The sequence below is a fragment of the Euprymna scolopes genome, chromosome 21 (assembly GCF_053919585.1).
Source record: "Euprymna scolopes isolate OS-2025 chromosome 21, ASM5391958v1, whole genome shotgun sequence".
NCBI classification, from domain to species: domain Eukaryota; kingdom Metazoa; phylum Mollusca; class Cephalopoda; order Sepiida; family Sepiolidae; genus Euprymna; species Euprymna scolopes.
Window position 1 is genome coordinate 30,432,176 of NC_136502.1, and position 23,930 is coordinate 30,456,105.

The following is a 23,930-nucleotide window of genomic DNA, read 5'->3' on the forward strand; positions in this document are numbered from 1 at the left end:
TTTACTTGTGCAAATGGAAATTCAATTAACTTTCTTGGATTTATATTTTTGGATTTTACCATCATTGGATAATTTACCTTTCACCAGACTATCTATTCACGTGTAATCAACTTTTTCTTCACCATATTCCCTCTGCTTCACTTTTTATTATCAAGTAAGATCTTTGACTTACTTGCAGTTTCATGAAATACTTTTGTATGCAAAATCCGATCCCGCATTTTGCTAATTCCTACCCTCTGATGAGAAGGAAAGTATTTCTTCGAAACTTTGCGGATTAAGGACTATCGACTTATTAAGTGTTTCCTTTTCAGATTAAATATGTTTTTAACTCTTTTTCACAGTGTTTTTTAACATGTTTTATCAACTGTTTGCTCTTATATATATATATATATATATATATATATATATATATATATATGTATTTCTGTAAAAATATATTTTCTCATAACATATTTTCTTATAATATATATCAAATGTTTTAAATAAGGATTAGTTTATATATATATATATATATATATATATATATATATAGTGAATGAGTGACAAAAGTCTATATTCCAAAGTTCATGATGTTGACCAACATAATTTATTCCTTTAATTCAGTTGACATTTACAATTCTTGGCAGTATCTGTTTCGTAGTGCAAAATCAGTCACTTAGTTATATTAATTAGTGAATCTATTTTGCCCTTAACTCATCAGAAGAAATATATATATATATATATATATATATATATATATATATATATATATACTCAGACTGACCCACTGTTCTTGCATATAAGAGCAGTATGTCAGTCTGTCTGTGTATCTTGTATCTTTTAGGCTAGTTAACTTATGTACTTGAAATCTAGTACAGAGCTGTGAAGTTGGATGACTAATCACTCAACTTCCAACTCCAATTCAGACTCTTGTGTTTTTAAAAACTCTGACCCCAGTTCTAGATCTGACCTAAGAAATCTTCTTCCACTCAAAATAATGAGTAAATGTGCTTGTTCTTTGCATGTTTCTATTCTTTTTTTCTTTTACATAGTTAACGTATCTGTATATATGAAATAAAAATTATACTCATTTAAAATTAAAATATTTTTTTGAATAATGTAAATGACAAAAATACACCAAACAAAGAAAATGTGAGAGAAAACACAAAAATTAATGATAAAAAAAAAATGCTGGTTGAAACTGTTTCAGGTGTTTAGGAGAAGGGAGAAAGCAAATAACAAGTCGCAACTATGCATACTCTCTGCACTGTCTAAAATGAATTCATTCAATTTTTTATCAAGAAATAAATTTTTGATGAAGAGTGCAGAACTGCTCGAAAAATTAACTTTTAAATTATAAAAATACCTAGTATATATGTTTTCTGTTTATTTTTCAAATACGAAGTAATAATTTTAAAGCAAAGAACATAGATTACAAAAAAAAAAATTATCCTATCACTGTCCAGTAGATCCAGCTCCAGTTTTATTTATAATGATATTTGATTATATACATGTGTATTATATACTGTACTGTATTTTGTTACTAACTTTTAATGTCATATCCTAGGGTTTTATTAATATATGATATTAATAAAAAAATATTCATTCCATTACATTAAAGCTAGTGATTAAAAAAAAAAAATGGGGGATGGAACCATTTCATGTATTATGGGAAAGGGAAAAATTAAATTGCAAGTGCGTACTCCCTCCCCGCTGCCTAATATGAATTTGGAAAGAGACTCTTAACTCTATTTCCATAATGAGTTTTTCTTTCCCTTTTCTTTCTGTACTGGCTGATACTTTTTTGTTTTAGCTTTCAAGTTTGGTACATTTTTATTTTTACGTAATAACGTTATTTTATATGACGTTATTTCATGACATTATTTTATGACATTATTTTATATGACGTTATTTTATGACATTATTTTATGACATTATTTTATGATGTTATTCTATGACATTATTTCATGACATTATTTTATGACATTATTTTATGACATTATTTTATATGACGTTATTTTATGACATTATTTTATGACATTATTTTATGACGTTATTTTATGACGTTATTCTATGACATTATTTCATGACATTATTTTATGACATTATTTTATGACATTATTTTATATGACGTTATTTTATGACATTATTTTATGACATTATTTTATGACGTTATTCTATGACATTATTTCATGACATTATTTTATGACATTATTTTATATGACGTTATTTTATGACATTATTTTATGACATTACTTTATATGACGTTATTTCATGACATTATTTTATATGAATACGAATATTAGTGTGAACACCAGGGAAGCAACTATTTAAAAAAAAAAAAAATTGACAGATGATGTACACGCGTGATAATGACTCAATATGTCTGCATAGACATGATATTCAACTTTCCAGTTTGAGTTCCAGTTTTGTAACAACAAACTGAGATGTTATTTTATATGAAAACGAATATCAGTGCAAAAACGAGGGGGAAAATAATATTTTTGTTTGCCAATTTTGGCAGACGGTATCCAGACGTGATTTATAATGGTTACTTACTGAGGTCCTTCTTCTGAAAAAAATGGTAGATGAAAAAGTGCCATTGGAAAGAAAAGTTCATTTCGTATTGGTGAATAGAACGGACTCACTGTCACCGGCGGGGAAATCCACCTGGAAGAAAGAAAACAATTCTTTTAGTATCAGTTCAAAATATTATTTTTTTTATTAATTACTAGAGTATCAGCACTTATCAAGGCCCAGAGGCCACTCGAGGATAAGGGTTATGAGTGTACGGTAGTCATAAGAACAACAGTGTAGCAATCTTTTAAAAATCTTTTTTTTATTTACTTGCAGACTATTTTCTTCATCTTCTATAGTTGCTGTTTTACGACGTTTCGGCTAACTATTCCTCTGACCTTCGTCAGGTTAATTACACACCTCAAAAGAATTCCAATAATTAAAATAATATAGTGTAGCAATCGTCAGTGGTGGAAATTGGTTATAAGTTGCTTATTTAAGGGGATAGTTCAACATCGATTTTGCTCACATTCCACAGGTGAGCAGTTCTAGGAAAGAAGCTTTGTTTATGGAATCAATGTTTACATTTATACACAGATAGAGGGTGGGAGAAATTGTTGATAGTGGTTGTAGCTAGTCGAGTCATTTTAATACACTGGCGTTTTCTTTTTCGTTTTTCCACACATTGTTTTACAATCACAATTTCAAAGTTCCCAATTTTATACTGACTACTATTGTCTTTTATATGACTCTGGTGGTTATTTCCTCTAAAATAAAAGTATATATTTTCAAAACTCCATAGAATAAAGAAAGTTTTTTTAAAAATTTATTTTCTCTGTATTTGAAAATTTTTTCTAACTAAATAAATAATGTAAATGTTTATCCATTTACATTATTTTTTGAGTTATATAGTTATTGAGCTTTTTTTTTGTACACACACACGAAGGTGGGTCATGTTTTTGTGTGTATATATATATATATATATATATATATATATATATATATATATATATATATAATTTTCAGAATGTGAGAGATTATATAATTATTTCCACAGTCAAACAACGTTGCAGCTGAGAGGGCCATGACAGCAAACAGACTGACTTGAGTTTAGCCGTCATCTAGGCTCATCAGTTAGACATATCCGAACTCAAGATTTGAAACCCGAGCCTCCTGCATGCGATGTAAGTACTCTGCCACATGAGCAAACGTGTCACACACAAGAAGGTCTATCAACTAATACAGATCAAGCAAACCGTGTATATATATATATATATATATATATATATATATATATATATATATATATATATATATATATATGTGTGTGTGTCTGGTTACGAATAGGCTCCTATATGGTTGACTATTATAGAAAACTGATCACATATAATGATAGAAGATGTATCGAGACACAGGAATGAGTATGTTTGATCCGGTATAATGATGATTCATTAAAATTGTGGGGTCTGCATACGCGCCTAGTCCACAAAGTATGGAAATAAAAAATTAAAAAAAAAACGTTTACAAGTGTTTTTGATATAGATGTACATAATAATACTTTGGTAAGTATGTTTTATCTTAAATAGGGATGGTATAATAAAATTGTGGAGTCTGCGTTCGCGCCTGGCCTCCATAGAATGGAAATAGACACAAACTTTAATAAAGACTTTTCATATCTATCTGCGTAAGTATACTTTGATAATTATGTTTCAGTTTGAAGAAATATGGTATAATAAAATTATGGGGTGTTCGTTCGCGCCTGACCTCCATAGAATAGAAATATGTCACAAAGTTTAACAAGGTTTTTTAATATAGATCCACAGAATATTGTGATAAGTGTTTCTGTGTGAACAGGTATGGTATAATAAATTATGGGGTTTATCTATTTTAGTTTTACTTTCATCATATTTTGCTTTGGTTTTGATACTCCCAAATTTGAAGCTATCTCTTTACAACCCTTCCTTTTCATAACTTATCACACTTTCATAAATCAGAGTCCATTTTCTGTAGGCTGTTTTTGAATCCAGTCAACGACGGGTAATTTTGCTAGTATATATATATATGTATATATATACACACACGAATAACCATGCATCTAAATAATACTAGTGCTATATATAAATATATAAATATTTGATAAAAGAACATAACTCCTATCTTAGAAAGGTCCTTGTTGACAACATAAAAATTATACAACATGAAAATAATATTAAAAACTTAAAAATTCATGAAGCGGTCAATTTTTTAAATTTTGACCCCTATTATGAACCCTTAACATTTATTGTTTTGGGCTCAAATCAAGTTATTAAGTTAGATCCATGTCCAAGGAAACTATTCCTAAAATTTCAAGTGCGTAGACCCAAAATTGTTGGAGGAGTTTGGTAGAGTTCTCAAAGGTGAAATCGTTGAACTTTGACCCCTTAATCGCCAAATTTCTGGACAAAAACCACTCACATCGATTTTCCCAAATCTCAGTACCCTGTATATCAAATTTCGAGTCTGTAGACTAAAAATTGACAGAGTTATTGCGTAGGGAAATGTACACAGACACACACACACTTTCACTTTTATATATATATATATATATATATATATATATATATATATATATATATATTCACACTGTGCGGTGCTTGTGGGATAGTTATGTGCTCAATTATAAAGAAGAATTCAATATAAGAGCATAATATTTATTTAAAAAATTTTACAGAAGGTCATACAGTTTTAAATTCGATATAAAGCGATCAGTTTATGGTTGAAAAATATCGAACTCTCTTCAGCCTCTGTTCTTGTTTCTGGAACATATATAAACAGTGGCTAAAAGCCCAATATTTTTCGATCATAATAAACTGGTCCCCTTATATCGGATTTGAAACCGACTGTACCGATGTTTTTCTGACCTTCTGTAAGATTTTAATATATATATATATATATATATATATATATATATATATATATATATATATACTCTGTGTCTATTTCTCCACAGCCATGTGTCTTGAATGTGGCTGTATCAAAGCATCAATCCTGCCATACCTTCTCCGGTCCGGTTTCTCTGTTAATTGTCCAATCATTCTTTCCAAATCAAATTTTTTCCATCGTATCAAATTCGTAAACCAATTTCCTTCAACAACATCAAGCTGAAACAGAAAGATAAAATAATAAGCACAACCAAATAAACTAAAGCTCTTGAAATATATTTGGTAACCAAGAACATTTTGTCTGTTTTCAAGATATACATTACGAAAAGAAACAACTTGCTTGTACTGCTCCCCTTTTGGGGAGGTCTTCCCATTAGACATATCCAAACTCAGGATTCGAAACCTGAGCCTCCTACATGCGAGATGAGTGCTCTGCCACATGAGCAAATGTGCCACACACAAGAAAGTCTATCAACTAACACAAATCAAACAAACCATATATATATATATATATATATATATATATATATATATATATATATATATATATATGGTTTGTTTGATTATGGAAAATATGGAAATTATATATATATATATATATATATATATATATATATATATATATATATAATTTCCACAAATTTCACATGCTTTTTATTTTAAAACTATTTTCTCAACTGCACATTAATATAATATACATATCAAACCAATTTAAGTGCGCAAAAACTATATCTGGATGGCAAAGCTATTTAGGTTGTCAAGAAGTTTTATTACGTTGGTGATACCATTGGATCACAGGGTGGAACAGGGGCAAAAATTAGGAATGGATGAAGGTCAGTTACAGAAATTTCTGCCATTACTAAATTGCAAAGCATTAACACTGTTGACCAAGGTAAAAGTCATGTATATGCAGTGTGATGATTTATGGAAGTAAAACTTGGATAGTGTGGGTTGAGGACATGCGTTGCATGGAGAGAAATGATATGAGAATAATACTATGGATGTAATGCAAGTCTTAAAGACAGCTTTAGATCTGGAAGACAAAATACGGATATATCTGCAGAACAGGAGACTTTGATGGTATGTGCAAAATATGTGGAGTAGACCAAATGAATTACTGGGAGAAGCTGAAGGAGCTGCAACTGTATTCACTACAACGTTGAAGAGAATGATATATTATCATCTACATATGGAAAATCTTGGAAGGAAGGGGGCCAAACACAGCAATAACAGAAATAACCCACCAGCGGCGAGGAAGGCTCTGCTATATAAAAACCACAACTGGGACTACACAGAGGATCAAGTCCCTTATCCACCACAGCTTCACCTACAGTGGTACAAGAACATTCAACTGTATTCCAGCTGCAATAAGAAATATAAGGAGAGTGTCCCCTCGACACTTTCAAAAAAACAACTGGACATCTGGCTGGAAGATACCTGACCAGCCACCAACACCAGGCTACCCTAGTCCCAACCTCAATCGTCTAGTGGACTGGACCTCTGTATGAAGTGGACAGCCTGGGTGCAGTGGAGCTCCAGCTCAGCTGTGTCAATAACTGACGGAATAACACAAACTACAAACTACATGGCCACATTGAAAGAATGGGTAGGAGTTCTTGTGTTTAGTAGATGTAAAACAGTTAAGGTAGCAAGTTCAGTTGACAGAGGAAGGCCAAGGAAAACATGGAAGGAATCAATAAAAATGAATCTGGGAGGAAAGAGGGCTAAATAAAAACCTGGCCAGAGATAGGTTAGTTTGGAAATCAATTTCTTAAAACACATGCCAACATGTAAAATAGACGTTAAACTGAATATGATGATGATGATGATATCAAATTTTGTGAAATACTTCATCTGATATTTATTGCAAATGCCCTCTTAGTTCCTTTTCTAACCATTATTTCTAAATTCTTCTAATTCCATTTTAAAACGGTTTATACACTATAAGGGGAGGTAAATTGACAATTTTTTTCATAAATTCTGTTAACAATCATAAATATGAGTTACTTCCCTTGTTAATTATGTCACAGGTTTCCAAAGAAATATGACGAGAGTTTTTTACGATAAAGATCAAAAACTCGTGTTTTTTTTTTAAATAATGCGGCAATATTTAAATACTTCTGGCATGCTAATTAAGTAGATATCATTGCTTTTAGTCGAAATTGACACAAAGGTCAAAACATACCATTGATTATTTTTTTTTAATCGATTTTTTCATTTTTCAAATTTTCCTATTATAGTGTAGTTGCACCCACCATTTTCATTATATTTTTATGCGACATTTTTTTTTTCTTTCAATTTTACTTTGAGATTCCATTTGTCTTTGTATAAAACCATCTTGTTGATTTAGTTGTCATCTTCACACAATTTTGACTTGTTCATATATTAAATGATTCAATTTTTGTGTGCATACTGGTTTGAAATTGCAGATTTAAGCAAAGTGTTTCTGTTAAGGAAGTTCATACACTTCTGAACATTGGTGGGCATGTCACGTGCATTGCTAAAAATGCAACACAGTAGCAGCAGGCATGTCTCACATCTTTATTTTGTGCTTCACATGAATTGGGTTAATGGAATGACAATTGTTTTTTCATGTGTATGTGGTGTCACCTGATCTAAGCATGATCATTAGTTTTAGTATTTTAATATTGGAAACATCAGGCAATATCTCTTACATTTGCTATCCATGCAGGTAAGCCTCAGATTATGTTTTTTTCTCAGTCTACCATACTCCCTAGTGCTAGCGCTATCCAAATTCATTACAGAGTTGATAAAAAAGTGACACGCTATACATAGCTTCACCACTTGAGATGCTGAGTTCAAAAGGTATTGGTAATTTGAACAATACCAAGTTTCAGATTGCAATTGTTAGGATCTTAATACATTTTAATAATTTATACTATTAGAAGGTGAAAATAATTAGGATACAAATCATTAAAAAAAAAAAAAAAAAAAAAAAAAGTCAGCATTAATATGCAGAAGAAAGAGAGAAGATTAGTTCGTAGACGATGAGTTGAAGAGTTGAATTTCACAGGCCATATTTAAATTCATACTAAGCACATTAATACATTTTAATAAACACAGGTGAAAAGCTGTCGTCCTGAATATTGAAGCCACTGTGCGTTTAAATTGCTGTTCTTGCAACTTCTTCCATTACTGACACAAATGCAAGCGTTTTTTTTTTTTTTTGCTTATATTCTATATTTGTTACCTACACATTAGATTTTATGGTTAGAGTAAGAAGTTCAAAATACAAGCTAGCCAGGAAGGATAGAGTGTTAGATCCGAGAGTAGGTCGGGAAAAGTGCATCATGGGAGAGAGTTAGGGTGGCAGCAAGGTTTTTAGATAGCAGGGTGTCAGTAGGAACTTCGTGGTGGCTACATTAGTGAACCCATAGGAATGTGGGGCTATTTAGGACGATAGAGGATGAGAGGGGGGATTAGAAGGTTAAAGAACGATGTATATACAGTTGAATATGAGAAAGAGAAAGGAAAGAATATGCTTACCTGTTTGTAATAATTATTCAAGTAAGTAGTGTTGAGCATGAATGAAGGATAGCTAACTTTTTCTATCATCGAATCAAGCTGAAAAAACAAAATGGAGAAATATACAAAATAAGTATATACATAGTATTTGAGATAAAACAAATTTAAAAGTAATCAAGTAAAAGAATTCTATTATGTTTAACGATGTTTGCTTGATTGAAAGGATGCTGCCTAAATACGCACAAATTAATCTATATATTTATATACATTTTTTAAGTTCACAAAAAAGTTTATATAGTATCTCTCTCTCTCTCTCTCTCTCTCTCTCTCTCTCTCTATATATATATATATATATATATATATATATATATATATATATATATATAGTAGCTCAATGATGAATAGTATGACTACAGCTCTTAATTTAACATGTACTCCCAGCTCATTCAAAAACAAATATTTACAATTTTTCTGTCCATTCCATAAATATACACATTTTTTATTTTATTTTATAATATAAATCTCAAACGTCTGTTTGTGTGTATGCTTGTATATTTCGCTAAAACTTTTGACACACGCGACCAACACTGACATAATTGGAATCGTTTGAAAGCTCAGTCTCTCGGTCAACAAATATCCAAAAATTAGCCCAAAAAATTCATTCTTTCACCATCAACTAGGCCGTTTTTTATAAGGACATGTCACCTTTTTTATCACCATCTTTGCAAAGTCATCATACGCCTTGCAATAACTAAGCTTGATTTGAACAGCAGTGACCTTGCATCTAATGGTGGGCACGGCGACTAAAACGATTGCTTTTTTTTAACTTCATTTTCCACTTGGCATTACAGGTTCGAGTCTGTTTGCCTGCTTGCTACTTCTTTTTCTTTTCTTTTTTGCACTCGCTGCTATTTTTATTTTTTTTAGGGGTTGGAAATTTTTTGCTGTTGTTTGAAACATTATTTTAGAGCTCCATTGACCCTGTACCATAAAGCCTCTCCACCCCCAGGCAATGCCGGGTACCCCCCTCCCCCCCGCTAGCTGTATATAAAATTTTTATCAAACATTCATAAAGAGGCTTCATCAGTACATTATACACCACAGTCAGGCTGAAAAACAAGATGTCCTATATTCAGTTAATAAATTTTTATATGTTTGTTTGTTTCTTTATGTATTACGCACTTTGACATCGACCCGGGAAATATATTAACTGCTGCTGAGCTGTCTTGCATTAATTGTAAAATGCCACCTTTTTTTCCTTTTCTTTCTTTTTTTCTTTAACTCTGTTTCTATTTTACTGGTACTCCCAATCAAATATACATCGCCACAAACATTTAGGATTACACTAGACAATCTGTTAACTGTTTGGTCTAATGATCCAATGAGTCTTCTAGTTTAACTATAAAGCTATTAAATACTACCATTCGCATTTTATGCTGTCATGCATTTTTAAATAATTATATATAAGTAATGAAATCAAAAGGATGTAGTGTTTACCTGATATGCACAATGGTAAACTATAATCTAATATAAATACCAGTATTTATATATAGATAATTTAATTCCAACCAAATAAAAAAGCTTAATAAGCAATAAAGAGTAGAGCTTATCTTTCTATATGAAATTTATACTGTTTTAGGTAGCATTTACACATAAATAAATAGCACAAAGTTCTTACTTAGTTAGCTCGATAGTGCCATATTAGAGCTATGAATACCTGTTAAGGGCTTCACTTTACAAAGAACAGGCACTCATATTGTTGCTCATTTTCAAAATGTTATGTTTTTATTCATATCAACTTGCATACAGCTGTTCTGACCCAATGTTAGCATACAAGCATATAATAGTTTATTAATTCTAATTTTGCACAACTGAGCAAACTCCTCAGCATATAGAAAAACAAAACAATTTTCCAAATTTTTCACATCCTATGAACAGGACTCTCTTATTAATGTGGCAAGTAGATATTATCAATATTTTATAATAAAGGGTACTTACCTTTTGTATTGCCTTAATGTTTGTATGAGTAGCGATTTCTCCTCACTTCTTTCTGACCATGCTTCAATCATTATGCTCCCTTTTTTCTGCCTTGTTTCTTTACTCTGTCTTTCTTCTTTCTTACCCTCTGTCCTTTCTTTCTCTTCTGATATTTTCCTCTCTCTCTTCTTTCCATCTCTCCTCACCCATTCTTTCTTTCTCACTCTTTTCCCTTCTCTCTCTTTTTTTCTCTCTTGCTCCTTTCTTCTGTCTCTCTTCTTTACATATGTGTATATACAATGACATTGTTTAGTAGAGACAAGCAAAGTTTTAAAATATGCATGTATTTATTTATTTTTACCTTTGATGCTGCTGCAGCTTTTGTATGTTTGTCCATCCAAAACTTTCGTAAAATGTATGCTTTGAATGCCTCCTTGATATATTTTATTAAACTTTCAATCTGAAAATCAAAAACAAAAAAACAAAAAAAGCTAAGCACAAAATGGTAGATCATAAGAAAGTAACAATACTAATTTCTTCTCTTTCTGCACTTAACTAATCGTAAATTGTAAGCTCTCCCTCGGATAAAAACTTGTGCATATATATATATATATATATATTCATCTTACCATTTCATGTTATTCATCTTACCATTTCTTTCTTTCTACATGTCAAAACGTGTAACCCTTGACGGTATCTGTTTCGTGGGGCATGAGCAATCATATGATTATTATGTTAATTACAGATATTTCCAGCACAGGCTCCTCAGAAAAGTAAGAACTTTTTAACTTTAAAAAGAAAATAGAGGGCATGATCACGTAGATTCGAAAAAATCCGAATATTTGCACGCACACACACACACACACACACACACACACACACACACACACACACACACACACACACACACACACACACACACACACATATAGTAAGTTATAAAATGTATATGGCGATTAAGCTAGACTGAATATTCCGCGTTTCATCCACTCTAGGACTCTTCAGAGTCCTAGAGTGGATGAAATGCGGAATATTCAGTCTAGCTTAATCGCCATATACATTTTATAACTTACTAGCTAGCTCTACCTACGTATTGAACACTTTTGAAGTAAATACTTAAAGTTTACGCATAAATCTATACTTTCGTATATTCATTTTATGTGAGTAAATTAAGTAGTTATATATATATATATATATATATATATATATATATATATATATATATATATATATATACTCACATACGTTTATTGTATGATATGTGACACCTCATGACATAAATGGCAAACTAAGTTCTTTCACCTTAAAATTCATAAAATTAAGAAATTCTTCATTTATCTTCTATAGTTCGGTAAATTCCCATAAAACCCTTTTATCTTACAATAATTATATTCACACTTTCAATTTAATTCTCCATAGATATATTCGATCTGGATATCCTTATTTGAAGTCTATGGATTTACAAATTTTACCAATTTTCAACCAGCTTCTTTGATTGGATATTTTTATTACTCAACTGCATCTTCACATTTGGGAAACAATTTTGAATATCCTTTTTTGCATCGCTATATATTTCTATATAATCTTACGAACATTACCTGATCCTGGATATGATCTTAAACTATATCCGATGGTGAGGCCCCAGCTTGCGGGCTTTGGGGAGTGTGGAGCCACCCTTTAATTGCCATTGCTCCCAGGTCCACTCTGACCCGGAGTGGTAGTACCTGTTAGGGTCCCAAGTATGGGTTAAATAGAAACCGACTTAAAAAACACAAATATACTTTATTAAAAAATTGTTCTTCAAAATCACTGGATTCGGCATTAAATAACCTGAAAAGGGTTGATATGCCGTAAAACAAAAACAACCAACCAACGAACATTACTTTCTTTTGAACTTTGAAGCAATTACTTTGTCAACCTTCTATAATATAAATCTCACCTATCTGTTTAAATGTATGTATGTATGTATGTTTGTATGTATGTCTAAAACTTTTGACAAAGGCGACGGATTTGTATGAGATTGATATTGTTTTGATGCCCGACCCTTCGGACGACAAATATCGAAAAATTGGCTAAAAACAATTCCTTTACTCTCAACTGGGCACTTTTCTACAGGGAGGGTCGCTTTTTTCATCGATATTTTCGAAAGTCATCCCCTCTTTTTGACTGGTTAGCCTTAATTTAAACATTTGTCACTTCCAGTTTGGCGATGGGCGCAACAGCAAAGACGTCAGGTTTTTTTCACGTTCTTTTCTTCCTTTGCGGTACAGGTTTGAGCCTGCCTACTACCACTTTTTTTTTTTTTTTTTTTGTTCAACACACATCTCCAAACACCCGAGCAACGCCGGACACCCAGGCTAGTTTTCTCTAAAGGAAAAAGCAAATTTTTGAAACTCTTAAGAATAAGGAAATAATTCACGTCATCTTGCATTCCTTATTTCATGAACAATAAATGTTTTGTAAATCACGATTTACATAATTTTAACCCCTATACATGTATGTAATAAATATTATCTTCAAAATTGGAACCTATTAAGACATACAAAAGCACAATATATTAGATAGAGCAATTAAAGAAATAGGAAAAAAAATAGGTGAAAATTAGATTGAATAAATTAAAATATTTATTGATTCATCAAATTTAAATAAAGAATTATAATAATAAAACTCCTTAACCCATGGACTTTCACAGATAAGCTCTTTTCATGAGAGGATAAACATTATAAAAAAAAGAATGCATCAATGGTTAGCATAAATTTGAAAATATATGAGAATATAAATGAAAAACTTTTTTGTAAAAAATAAAAGGCATTTTCAACAGAATAAAAAAAATTGAAATCAATCAATCGATTTCTTTTATCTTTTCTTCAGGAATTAATTGATTGTAATTTATTCAATTTTCTTTTCATCATCTACGTTTATATTATTGTTGGCATTGGTTTCCTCGATATTTTTCTAATTCTTTCTAGAAAGACATTGGAAAATTATGCGAGGGACATATATAGTATCTACAGATTATAAAATAACTGCAAACGAACCCACAAGCAAAATAAGGTTGGGAACACTCTGATCTAATGAAAAACAAATGCATTTTAACAATACTATTCTTGTTTATAGTAGTTAAAAGAAAAAAATCTCAGAAGATATTTTTTAAAAATACTTTTATGCATTCATTTTTAATACTTATTTAAAAAATAATTAAAAAAAAATTAATATACACATTATAAAAACACAAAACATTGTAAACAAACATTCAAGTCTATGTTTACTTTCGTGTCAGCATTTTAATATTAATTCATCTCAGTCAGGCTGTTGGCCAATAAGAACACATAAGAGATATGAAAGTTTCTTTATTTGTTGTCAAACAAGTCTTGACGTAAATCAGTTTTTGATCGCTAAGGTACCTATTTACTATGCCTCCCCACGGGACAGAGTTAGACACCAGGGTCGTTTTTTTAACGTGGAGAAAAGGTACAAAAATAAAAATTGTCTCAGTCGTGAAGGATTTCTCCTCCACCGAAAGAGAACAAGAAATAGAAGTGCAGCATCTGAAGAACAAGGCGATGACAGATTTTCAAGCGAAGAGATCCTGTCACGCATTCATTTCTGCTGACATCAGCGTTTTCTCTCTTTCTTCTATTATTTACTCCTATCAGTGATTATAAATTCTAGTAACAACTGCGTTGTGACCTTCGGGACAAGGAGAAATCCTTCATGACTGAGACAATATTTATTTTTGTTCCTTTTCTCCACATTAAAAAACGACCCTGGTGTCTAACTCTGTCCCGTGGGGAGGCATTGTAAATAGGAACAACTGCGTTTTCTCACCCTGCAGTTCTAGATTCGTTATTAACCTTCTTCTGTCTGATCTCTCACATCGACCTTCTGTAACCTCCAATTTCCCCCAGAAACTTTCATATTCTACTTGGCCTTGAATGTCACTATGATCATTCAGTATAATACTAAAGAAAATAATAGCTAAAAATTCAATATAGTGAAAAGAACATTGGATTTAAATGTGGACAAAATATGGCTTCATAATAGCAATCATCATTACACTGTGCAACACTCCAAAAAGTGCAGGATATCTGCGGCCATTTTTATATGCACAATCGCATGAAAAATTCATTTCTGGTCTTATTTTTTTATCAAATTAAGTACAGTTTTTTTTTTTTTTGCAAAATTGTCACTTTCGAGAATTTTGCTGAGAATCTTAGTGATGTGAATGATGAACATGATGTGATATTCACTCAGTGATAGAGAAACGTTTTGAAGGAAAATGAAACCTTGGCATGCTGCAATATAAAAAGGGAGGATGAGACTAAACATTGGGGTTAAGAGGACAAATGTTATTTAAACTGACAATTGCGTTTTACATTCATAACTAGGGCTGTGACAACAGCATATTCTTTTCATTGCTTTGACTCTTGCGTATATATCCATTAATATCTTATATGTTTTTATATAGACGGATGTGGTTCTCGGTTGATTAAGTGTGTCTAACTGTGTCGGATATATAGCCGAGAGTCAAAAGAATGAAAAAAATATTCTGTTGTCACAGGCCTATTCATAACCAATAATAATAATAATAAAATATGACTTCGGCGCCTAATCTATAGAAATAAAAGTCGGGTTTAGTATCAGGATAATTTTCTTACACTGAAACAAATCTTATGTGGCATGTATATATTTTTAACCTGAAATTTGTTTCACAAAATGTTATTTGGCAACTAAAAAATACAAGCTGTGTTAGATTTTGTAAAAAGATTAATTAAAAAATAATATTAGTTCAGAAAAAGAAAAAAAAACATGTTAAAGAACATATTAGTAATTAATATTAGATTGGTGCAAAAATAATGTCATTTTTTGACGTTCAACTTATGTATAAAAAAATGACATTATTTTTGCACCAACCTAATATAAATATAAGAATCTCTTGCCATATAATAACTGTGAATTATCAACTACTACACAGATATTAATGCAACAAAAAATCACTTAATCAGATTTAATCATGATGTAACTTGATATGATATGTAGCCCTTAAGATATGTCTTCTCAGATCTCTATCGAGCATGTATGTTCCCTATTAATGGACAGGTTACACTCACCCTATATCATGATCAGGAATACAAAAAAATGATTATTTCTATTATTCTTTTGAAAATCAGCTGTTTGTTCCTCAACTCACCTAAGGTGACAAAAGTTTGTTATCCCATAAAAATTAGAAATTCAGACCACTGAATATTTCACACATTTTAATTCACGATGTTTTATGTAGGTTTACATGTTGCAGATTAGCACTAGTATTGCATAACAAGAATGTCTCTCTCTGTGTATGTATAAAAGCCAGCACGGTTGTGAAACATGATAGCTTCTTTATGTTAAGAATAAGTAAGTTTGAAAACACTTTTAAAAGTGTGTGGTAAGCTGGTCTAATGGTTATCATACTTGACTCACTGTCTTTAGGTTTTAGTTTCGATCTCAACTCGAGCATTTTTTTACTTAGAAGTGAACTGTTTAGAAAAAACATTATACTCACAGGCACATATCTCAGTTTCTGTATAAATTAAAATATATTTATGCCTAGTATACGACTGGGCAATGCCGGGCGACCTGCTGATATACATTAATTCCAATATTTTTCCAGATTCCGATACAATTACTGATTCTGATTTTTTTTATATTTCGATACCCCAAAAATTCTGATTTTTTTCGATTCTCGATTCCAATTAATCGTCCCAACACTAATATATATATATATATATATATATATATATATACTTTTTATTTGTTTTATATAAAAATTTATATATCGCTACACATTCATGAGCATGCTTCAGTCCGCCAGTTACAAGTAAGTAGAGACCTCTTCAGGCGATGCTGCTTCTTTCGTATAAGCAATATCGCCTGAAGAGGTCTCCAGTTACTTGTAACTGGCTGACTGAAACATGCTCATGAATGTGTAGCGATATATAAATGTTTATGCAAAACAAATAAAAAGCATATTTTGTCCTACTTTGGCATTGAGCACCATTGTATGAACCTCATTAAATTCATTGGTTGTTTTGCCCATGAAAAAATATTAACCTGGAATTATATATATATATATATATATATATATATATATATATATATATATGAAGCTTTTTCCCCAAGAAAAAGAGAAATTTGAACTTTTGCCATTTTAGTATATTAAACTTTATGAAATTTATTTTTTTTTTGATCGACAGCAAAAAGCATTTTAGTAAAACGAGTTTGATTAGTTAAAAAATGTAAAACAAAAAATAAATGGAAATACCTTGCCATACAATTCTCGAACATATTTTTCCTGTATAATTTAAAAGGATTCAATTAAAAAGAAAAAAAAACAACAGCAAAACAAACAAGAATATATACTTATCTCAACCTCATCCAAAGCTATTAAATAGCAGAAAATTCAAATGTAAGCATAGACACTCCAACCTAGCTTTTTCATGCTATTCTGCTTATAATTCATGGAGATGACTAAAAAGAATCGAAATCTGATAATAAAAAAAAATTGAGTCCAACAACATTACGTTTGGAACTGTAGAGACTCAACGCTTTTATCCACTGTGCCACGAGTCCTGAAGTGAACATTGTCTGGAGATAGCAGTTTCAATCCTACCCAAGCAGGCCAGGAGATTTGTTGACCAAAACGTGGTGAGACAACACCTATGGAAGGCAGTAATTACTGGGGATACAGTTATAAGACTCACCATTCCTATCCTGTCGCAGTTAATCACCTGAAGAAGGCCAGGGGATGAGTTGGCCAAAACGTGGTGAAACAACAACAACTATTAAGATTTCCAACACCCTGGAAAACCTCATCAGTAAGAATTCAGGTGAAAAGTCATTTCCCTCTCAGTACAGACCAATAAGTCTCCTGTGTGTCATGAGTAAGTTGTTGGAATCCATATTAAATAGAGAAGTAGTCAACCACCTCAACAGAAACAACCTTCTTAGTGACATGCAATATGGTTTCTGCTCTGCAAGATCTACTGCAGATGTGCTAACGGTTATATCTCATAGGATTAGTAAATCTGTTGACAAAGGCTTCCTTTCCAGGGCAATTGCTCTTGACATATCGAAGGCCTTTGATAAGGTATGGCATAAGGGCCTACTTCACAAGATTTTCAGCTACGGTATCACTGGAAATGTTTTCTCAATCATTAAATCATTTTTCTCTGATAGGCTCATAAGAGTAGTGGTTGATGTGCAGAAATCAGAGGCCCACAGTATTAATGCTGGAGTCCCTCAGGGTCCATCCTGGGCCCAACTCTCTTCCTGATCTATATCAATGATCTCCCAAAAGAAAGAGGTGGCTGGTCACTTTTAATGCATCCAAAACCAAGCTTCTATCTTTACATCATCAACGCTCTGATCCCCATCTGGCATCAATTGAAATGGATGACTCTCGTCTTGGGGAGGCTCCATGTTTTGACAAGCTTCTGGATTTGACCTTTACTCCTGATCTGAAATAGAACACGGACATCAGGTCTGTTGCCAAGGACGCTGGGAAAATGGTGGGATCCTTCTACCGCTCCAGAAGATATCTCACTACTGATGCAATTCTCTACCTGTATAAAAGCCAAGTACGTCCAAGGATGGAGTACTGCTGCCACATCTGGGCAGGAGCTGCTAAAAACAGCCTATCCTGCTTTGACAGAGTACAAAATAGACTTCGTGGTTTAGTGGGGGATGCCCTTTTCTCTTCCCTGCAACCTCTCTCCCACAGAAGAGACGTTGTGAGCCTGTCTTTGTTTTATCGTTATTTCCATGGCAAGTGCTCGTCTGAGCTCCAATCTCTCGTCCCCCCTCGCCAATCTTTTACGAGAAACACCCGTCTGGCTGAAACTACTGTTAATAATTTTCCCCACTCTTTATCTGTGCTTTAATCCAAACGTAGATTCCATGATCAGAGCTTCTTTCTCAGAAATGCACGACTGTGGAACTCTCTTCCGTTCGCCTGTTTCCCACCTGACTACAACTTGGATGTCTTCAAATCCAACATAAACAAATTCCTGACAAATCGCCCCCTTAAGTAAGACACTCTATCAAATCTCCAATACTAATGATTACTACAATACTATCTCATTGATTACTGTACACGCAATAACCCTTATCCCTGAGTGGTCTCCAGGCCTTGATAAGTGGTGACCCCATATATAAAAAAAAAAAAAATGAGGACAACAGTCCAAGAATGAATACACAAATTATGAAGCCTCATTTCAAAGGATTCCAAAAATAAAAAAAACAAAAATCAATAATAGTAATAATAGTTAAGTAATTATTTTTTATTGTGTTCATTTTTTTTTGTGTTCATTTTTTTTGTGTTCATTTTTTTTGTGTTCATTTTTTTTGTGTTCATTTTTTTTTGTGTTCATTTTTTTTGTGTTCATTTTTTTTGTGTTCATTTTTTATTGTGTTCATTTTTTTTGTGTTCATTTTTTTTGTGTTCATTTTTTTTTGTGTTCATCATTATGTCATCCATAAAACAAGAACTAAGTTTAGTTGCTATTTGTATTGATAATTTTCTATTACTTTGAATTTAATATTGGGTGTTAAACATTTATTTGTTAGTATGCGAGGTATGCCCTAAATGGAGTACTGTTGCCACATCTGGGTAGGAGCTGCTCAGCAAGCCCTGTCCAGCCTTAATAGAGATCAAAACCAACTTCGAAACCTACTAGGTGATGCCCTTTCTCCCTCCATGCAACCTCTTTCCCGCAGAAGAGACTTTGTGAACCTGTCTCTGGTCTATTGCTATTTTCTTGGTAAGTGCTCGACTGAACTCCAATCTATGGTCCCCCCCCCCCTTGCCAAACTTTCACAAAAACACTCAACTAGCTACAACCACTATAAACGATTTTCGCCACTCTCTATCTGTGCCTAAATCTAAACACAGATTCCATGGACAAAGCTTCTTTCCCAGAACTGCCCACCCGTGGAACACTGTCTGCTCTCCTGCTTCCTGGTTGAATACAACATGGTAGCCTTCAAGTCCAATGTAAACAAGTTCTTGTTGAGCTGTCCCCATAAATAATCAGATTCTACCCAACTTATACCATTAACAATTACTACAATACCACCTGACATTCATTAACCCTTATCCTCGAGTGGCCTTCGAGCCTTGATAAGTGGTGACTCCCAAGTAAAAAAAAAGAAAAAAAGAGGTCATTATATTTAGGTTACACTTATACGTGCGTATTATTATTAACAGTAATAACATTCATATCATTGTTACGCATGTTAATTATTTTCTTATTGTGTTCACCATTAATTGTTATCCATGCAACAATGACTAAGTTTAATGCTGATCCCATTAATAATTTTTTGATAACTTGCTGCTTTTATGGAAAGGTTTATTGATTATCCTAAAAAAATATTTAACCAATTTGTATTTTGACGTAATTTTGCAAAATAGCGCTCAAATCTTTCTTCATCCCATACTTGCCCTACTTGCTTGGTGTCATTTTTTCATGGTGTTGTTTATGTATCTGGTTTCAGGCCAAGATCACAGTGTAGTATCTGTTCTGACGGATGCTGCAAGCAAAGACTAGCTATGACTAGCAAAGACCATATGTGGGGGTAACCCCACATATCTGAACTTAGTCAATGTAGGGATCACCCTACAGACCACAGTTACTATCCAGCTCCCATTTCCCACCTCTCGGGAGCTGGTCCCCCCTCCCCCCCTCCATCTTCACATTAAAAAACGGCCTTGTGCCTAATTTGCTCAGTGGGGAAGCAAATAAATACAACAGTGTAGTATCTGTTCTGATGCTACACTTTACCTTTTCTGTCCTCGGTCAGTGGAGGAGAAATCCTTCATGACTGAGACAATTTACATTTTTGTTTCTATCCAGAGTGCTTCTCTTTGGGAAGCTGGATTTTCCCCACATTAAAAACCGACCTTATGTCTAACTCTACCCTCGTGGGGAGGTTAGAAAATAGAAACATTAGACCCAATCGTATGACCCCCCCCCCCCCCAAAAAAAAAAAACAAGAAGCTTTTAATGCCTCTTGCACAAGCAGAAACATTCGGTATGTCATAGAACATAAAAAAACAAATTAAAATTAAAATTGTTTGCAAAATGTGTATCTACTGAAAATTTATAATTTTTTAAATAAATTTTTTAATGTATGAATTTTTAAATATATGAATTTTTTAAATATGTGAATTTTTTAAATATATGAATTTTTTAAATATATGAATTTTTTAAATATGTGAATTTTTTAAATATATGAATTTTTTTAAATATATGAATTTTTAAATATATGAATTTTTTAAATATGTGAATTTTTTAAATATATGAATTTTTTAAATATGTGAATTTTTTAAATATATGAATTTTTTTAAATATATGAATTTTTAAATATATGAATTTTTTAAATATATGAATTTTTTAAATATATGAATTTTTTAAATATGTGAATTTTTTAAATATGTGAATTTTTTAAATATATGAATTTTTTAATATATAAATCTGTTAAATATATGAATTTTTTTAAATATATGAATTTTTTTAAATATATGAATTTTTAAATATATGAATTTTTAAATAAATTAATTTTTAAATATATGAATTTTTCTAAATATATGAATTTTTAAATAAATAAATTTTTTAAATATATGATTTTTTTAAATATATGAATTTTTAAATATATAAATATGTTAAATATATGAATTTTTTTTTAAATATATGAATGTTTAAATATATGAATTTTTTAAATATATGAATTTTTTTAAATATATAAATGTTTAAATATTTGAATTTTTTAAATATATGATTTTTTTTAAATATATGAATTTTTTAAATATATGATTTTTAAATATGATTTTTTAAAAATATATGAATTATTTAAATATGTGTTGTTTTTAAATATATATTGTTTTTAAATATATGAATTTTTAAATATATAAATCTGTTAAATATATTTTTTTAAATATATGAATGTTTAAATATTTGAATTTTTTAAATATACGATTTTTTTTTAATATATGAAATTTTTTTAAATATATAAATTTTTTAAATATATGATTTTTAAATATGAATTTTTTTTAAATATATGAATTATTTAAATATATGTTGTTTTTAAATAGATGAATTTTTAAAATATATGAATTTTTAAATATAAGAATTATTGAATATATGCATTTTTAAATACATGATTTTTTTTAAATATATAAATTTTTAAAATATATGATTTTTTAATATATGAATTTTTTTAATATATGATTGTTTTAAAATATATGAATTCTTTTAAATATAAATCTGTTAAATTGATTTGTCAAATATATAAACTTGTTTAAACTGTTTAGTTTTTGTTCAACTTTTACAAAATTCGAGTTGGTGTTAAATGACCCAAAATGGGTTGGTACACCGTAAAACGAAACAACCAATCGTATGTTACACATGATTCTGTCATTTTATCCTTCACACATGTCGAAATAACAGAGTGCTACCACATGTGTGTGTGTGTGTGTTCGTCAATCGGAGTCGATTATGACCATAGACAACTAGTTGTGTGTCCGCAGGTGGCTGATCAGGCGTGGAAGCCCCTGCCATATGTTGGACACCAGTGGCTGAAGACGGCCACTTCAGCATCTCGGGCTTTTCGCACAGCGCACTTCTCTTTTGCAGATTCAGTTCGTCTTGCCTCTGCGAGCAGAGAGCCCTCGTGTACCAAGAGGCACCAGGTTGGCCTGTCGGAAGCACTGATTTCCCATGAGTTCACGTCAATGTTGAAGTCTTTCATATAGGACATCAGAGTGTCTTTGAACCGTTTGCGCTGTCCACCAGCTCTTCTCATTCCGCACTGGAGTTCACCATAGAGCAGTTGTTTTGGTATGCGCGAGTCTGTCATCCGATACACGTGACCTACCCAGTGGGTTTGCGCTTTGTGGATCGTAGTGATGACGCTTGGGAGCTTGGACCCAAATCAGGAGATCTGGTGTCTGAGGAGAATGTCACTACCTCTTGATTGCTGCTGTGCTGGGCCACCTCTGGGCAAGGTGCAGTACCCATAAACCCCCCTTCGCTGGGTTACAGCTGGGCAGGTGGAGCTCATCAGTCCTGGACGACAGTCCACCTACGGGAGTAAACCCAGACAGAAAATCAAGAGTGGGGCCCCTCAGGTGGTTGGCCAGCGCACTGTGCATCCCCCCCCCGGCAGCTCCTGCTACCACATACATTGCACATGTCAGATGTTTACAATAATGTCGATAAGTATTTGTTTCAGTGGCCTATAACCCGTACACACACACACACACACACACACACACACACACACACACACACACACACACAAAAAAATTCCAAAGTGATACCATTGATGTTTCTAACCATGCTGAATATACCAATGTCTTCTTACCTTGTCATGAATTAATTTTCCTTTGGCTGCTGCCCTCACGTAAATCGCCCCCGTTGCAAATCCAAGAGCTTTATTTGTATAAAAGATGCATCTTTTCCAACTATCCAATGGCTTTCGAGAATCTAGAAGAAAAAGAAAAGTAAATTATATTGGATTAAATCGGCAAAAATAGAATTTTTAATCTCTGTATTTATCTCAGTACAAAAAAAAAAAAAAATCTGTGACCCGTTAGGTCAACCATTCAACACAGGTTTGATGATTTATATGGGACAACAAATTGAGTTTGAAGAGCAAGTTAGATTAAATAAAAATAAATTAAAAATTTAAAATTATCCCATTTCTTCTCACAATATCTCTCCCATTCTCTCTCTTCCTCTCTAAAAATATGGGTTGATTATTATTACTTCCCCCAGTGATATTCTCTTTTGGTTATAATATTAGATTGGTGCAAAAATAATGTCGTTTTTTTTTATATAGTTGAACGTCAAAAAACGACGTTATTTTTGCATCAACCTAATAGATTATGCAAATCTAAAATTAGTCTCATTTTTCTGTTCATAATATATATATATATATATATATATATATATATATATATATATATATATATATATATATATAGAGAGAGAGAGAGAGAGAGAGAGAGAGAGA

At 31.8% G+C, this 23,930-nt stretch overlaps 1 protein-coding gene across 7 annotated transcripts in view; it reads right to left on the minus strand.

The window, feature by feature from the left end:
• The window catches only part of LOC145242090 (endothelin-converting enzyme homolog), a 955,595-nt gene that overhangs the window by 23,233 nt on the left and 908,432 nt on the right, over window positions 1-23,930 (minus strand). For 5 of the 7 annotated variants that reach the window (XM_080105007.1, XM_080105006.1, XM_080105005.1 and 2 more), the window contains 6 exons: window positions 23,280-23,401; window positions 17,182-17,211; window positions 11,242-11,340; window positions 8,925-9,002; window positions 5,533-5,636; window positions 2,539-2,649 (listed from right to left, as the gene is read on the minus strand). In XM_080105007.1, coding sequence (XP_079961133.1) covers window positions 2,539-2,649; window positions 5,533-5,636; window positions 8,925-9,002; window positions 11,242-11,340; window positions 17,182-17,211; window positions 23,280-23,401 — 544 coding nt within the window. The remainder of the gene's footprint in view (window positions 1-2,538; window positions 2,650-5,532; window positions 5,637-8,924; window positions 9,003-11,241; window positions 11,341-17,181; window positions 17,212-23,279; window positions 23,402-23,930) is intronic. The other 2 variants (XM_080105008.1, XM_080105003.1) reach the window with 1 other exon arrangement.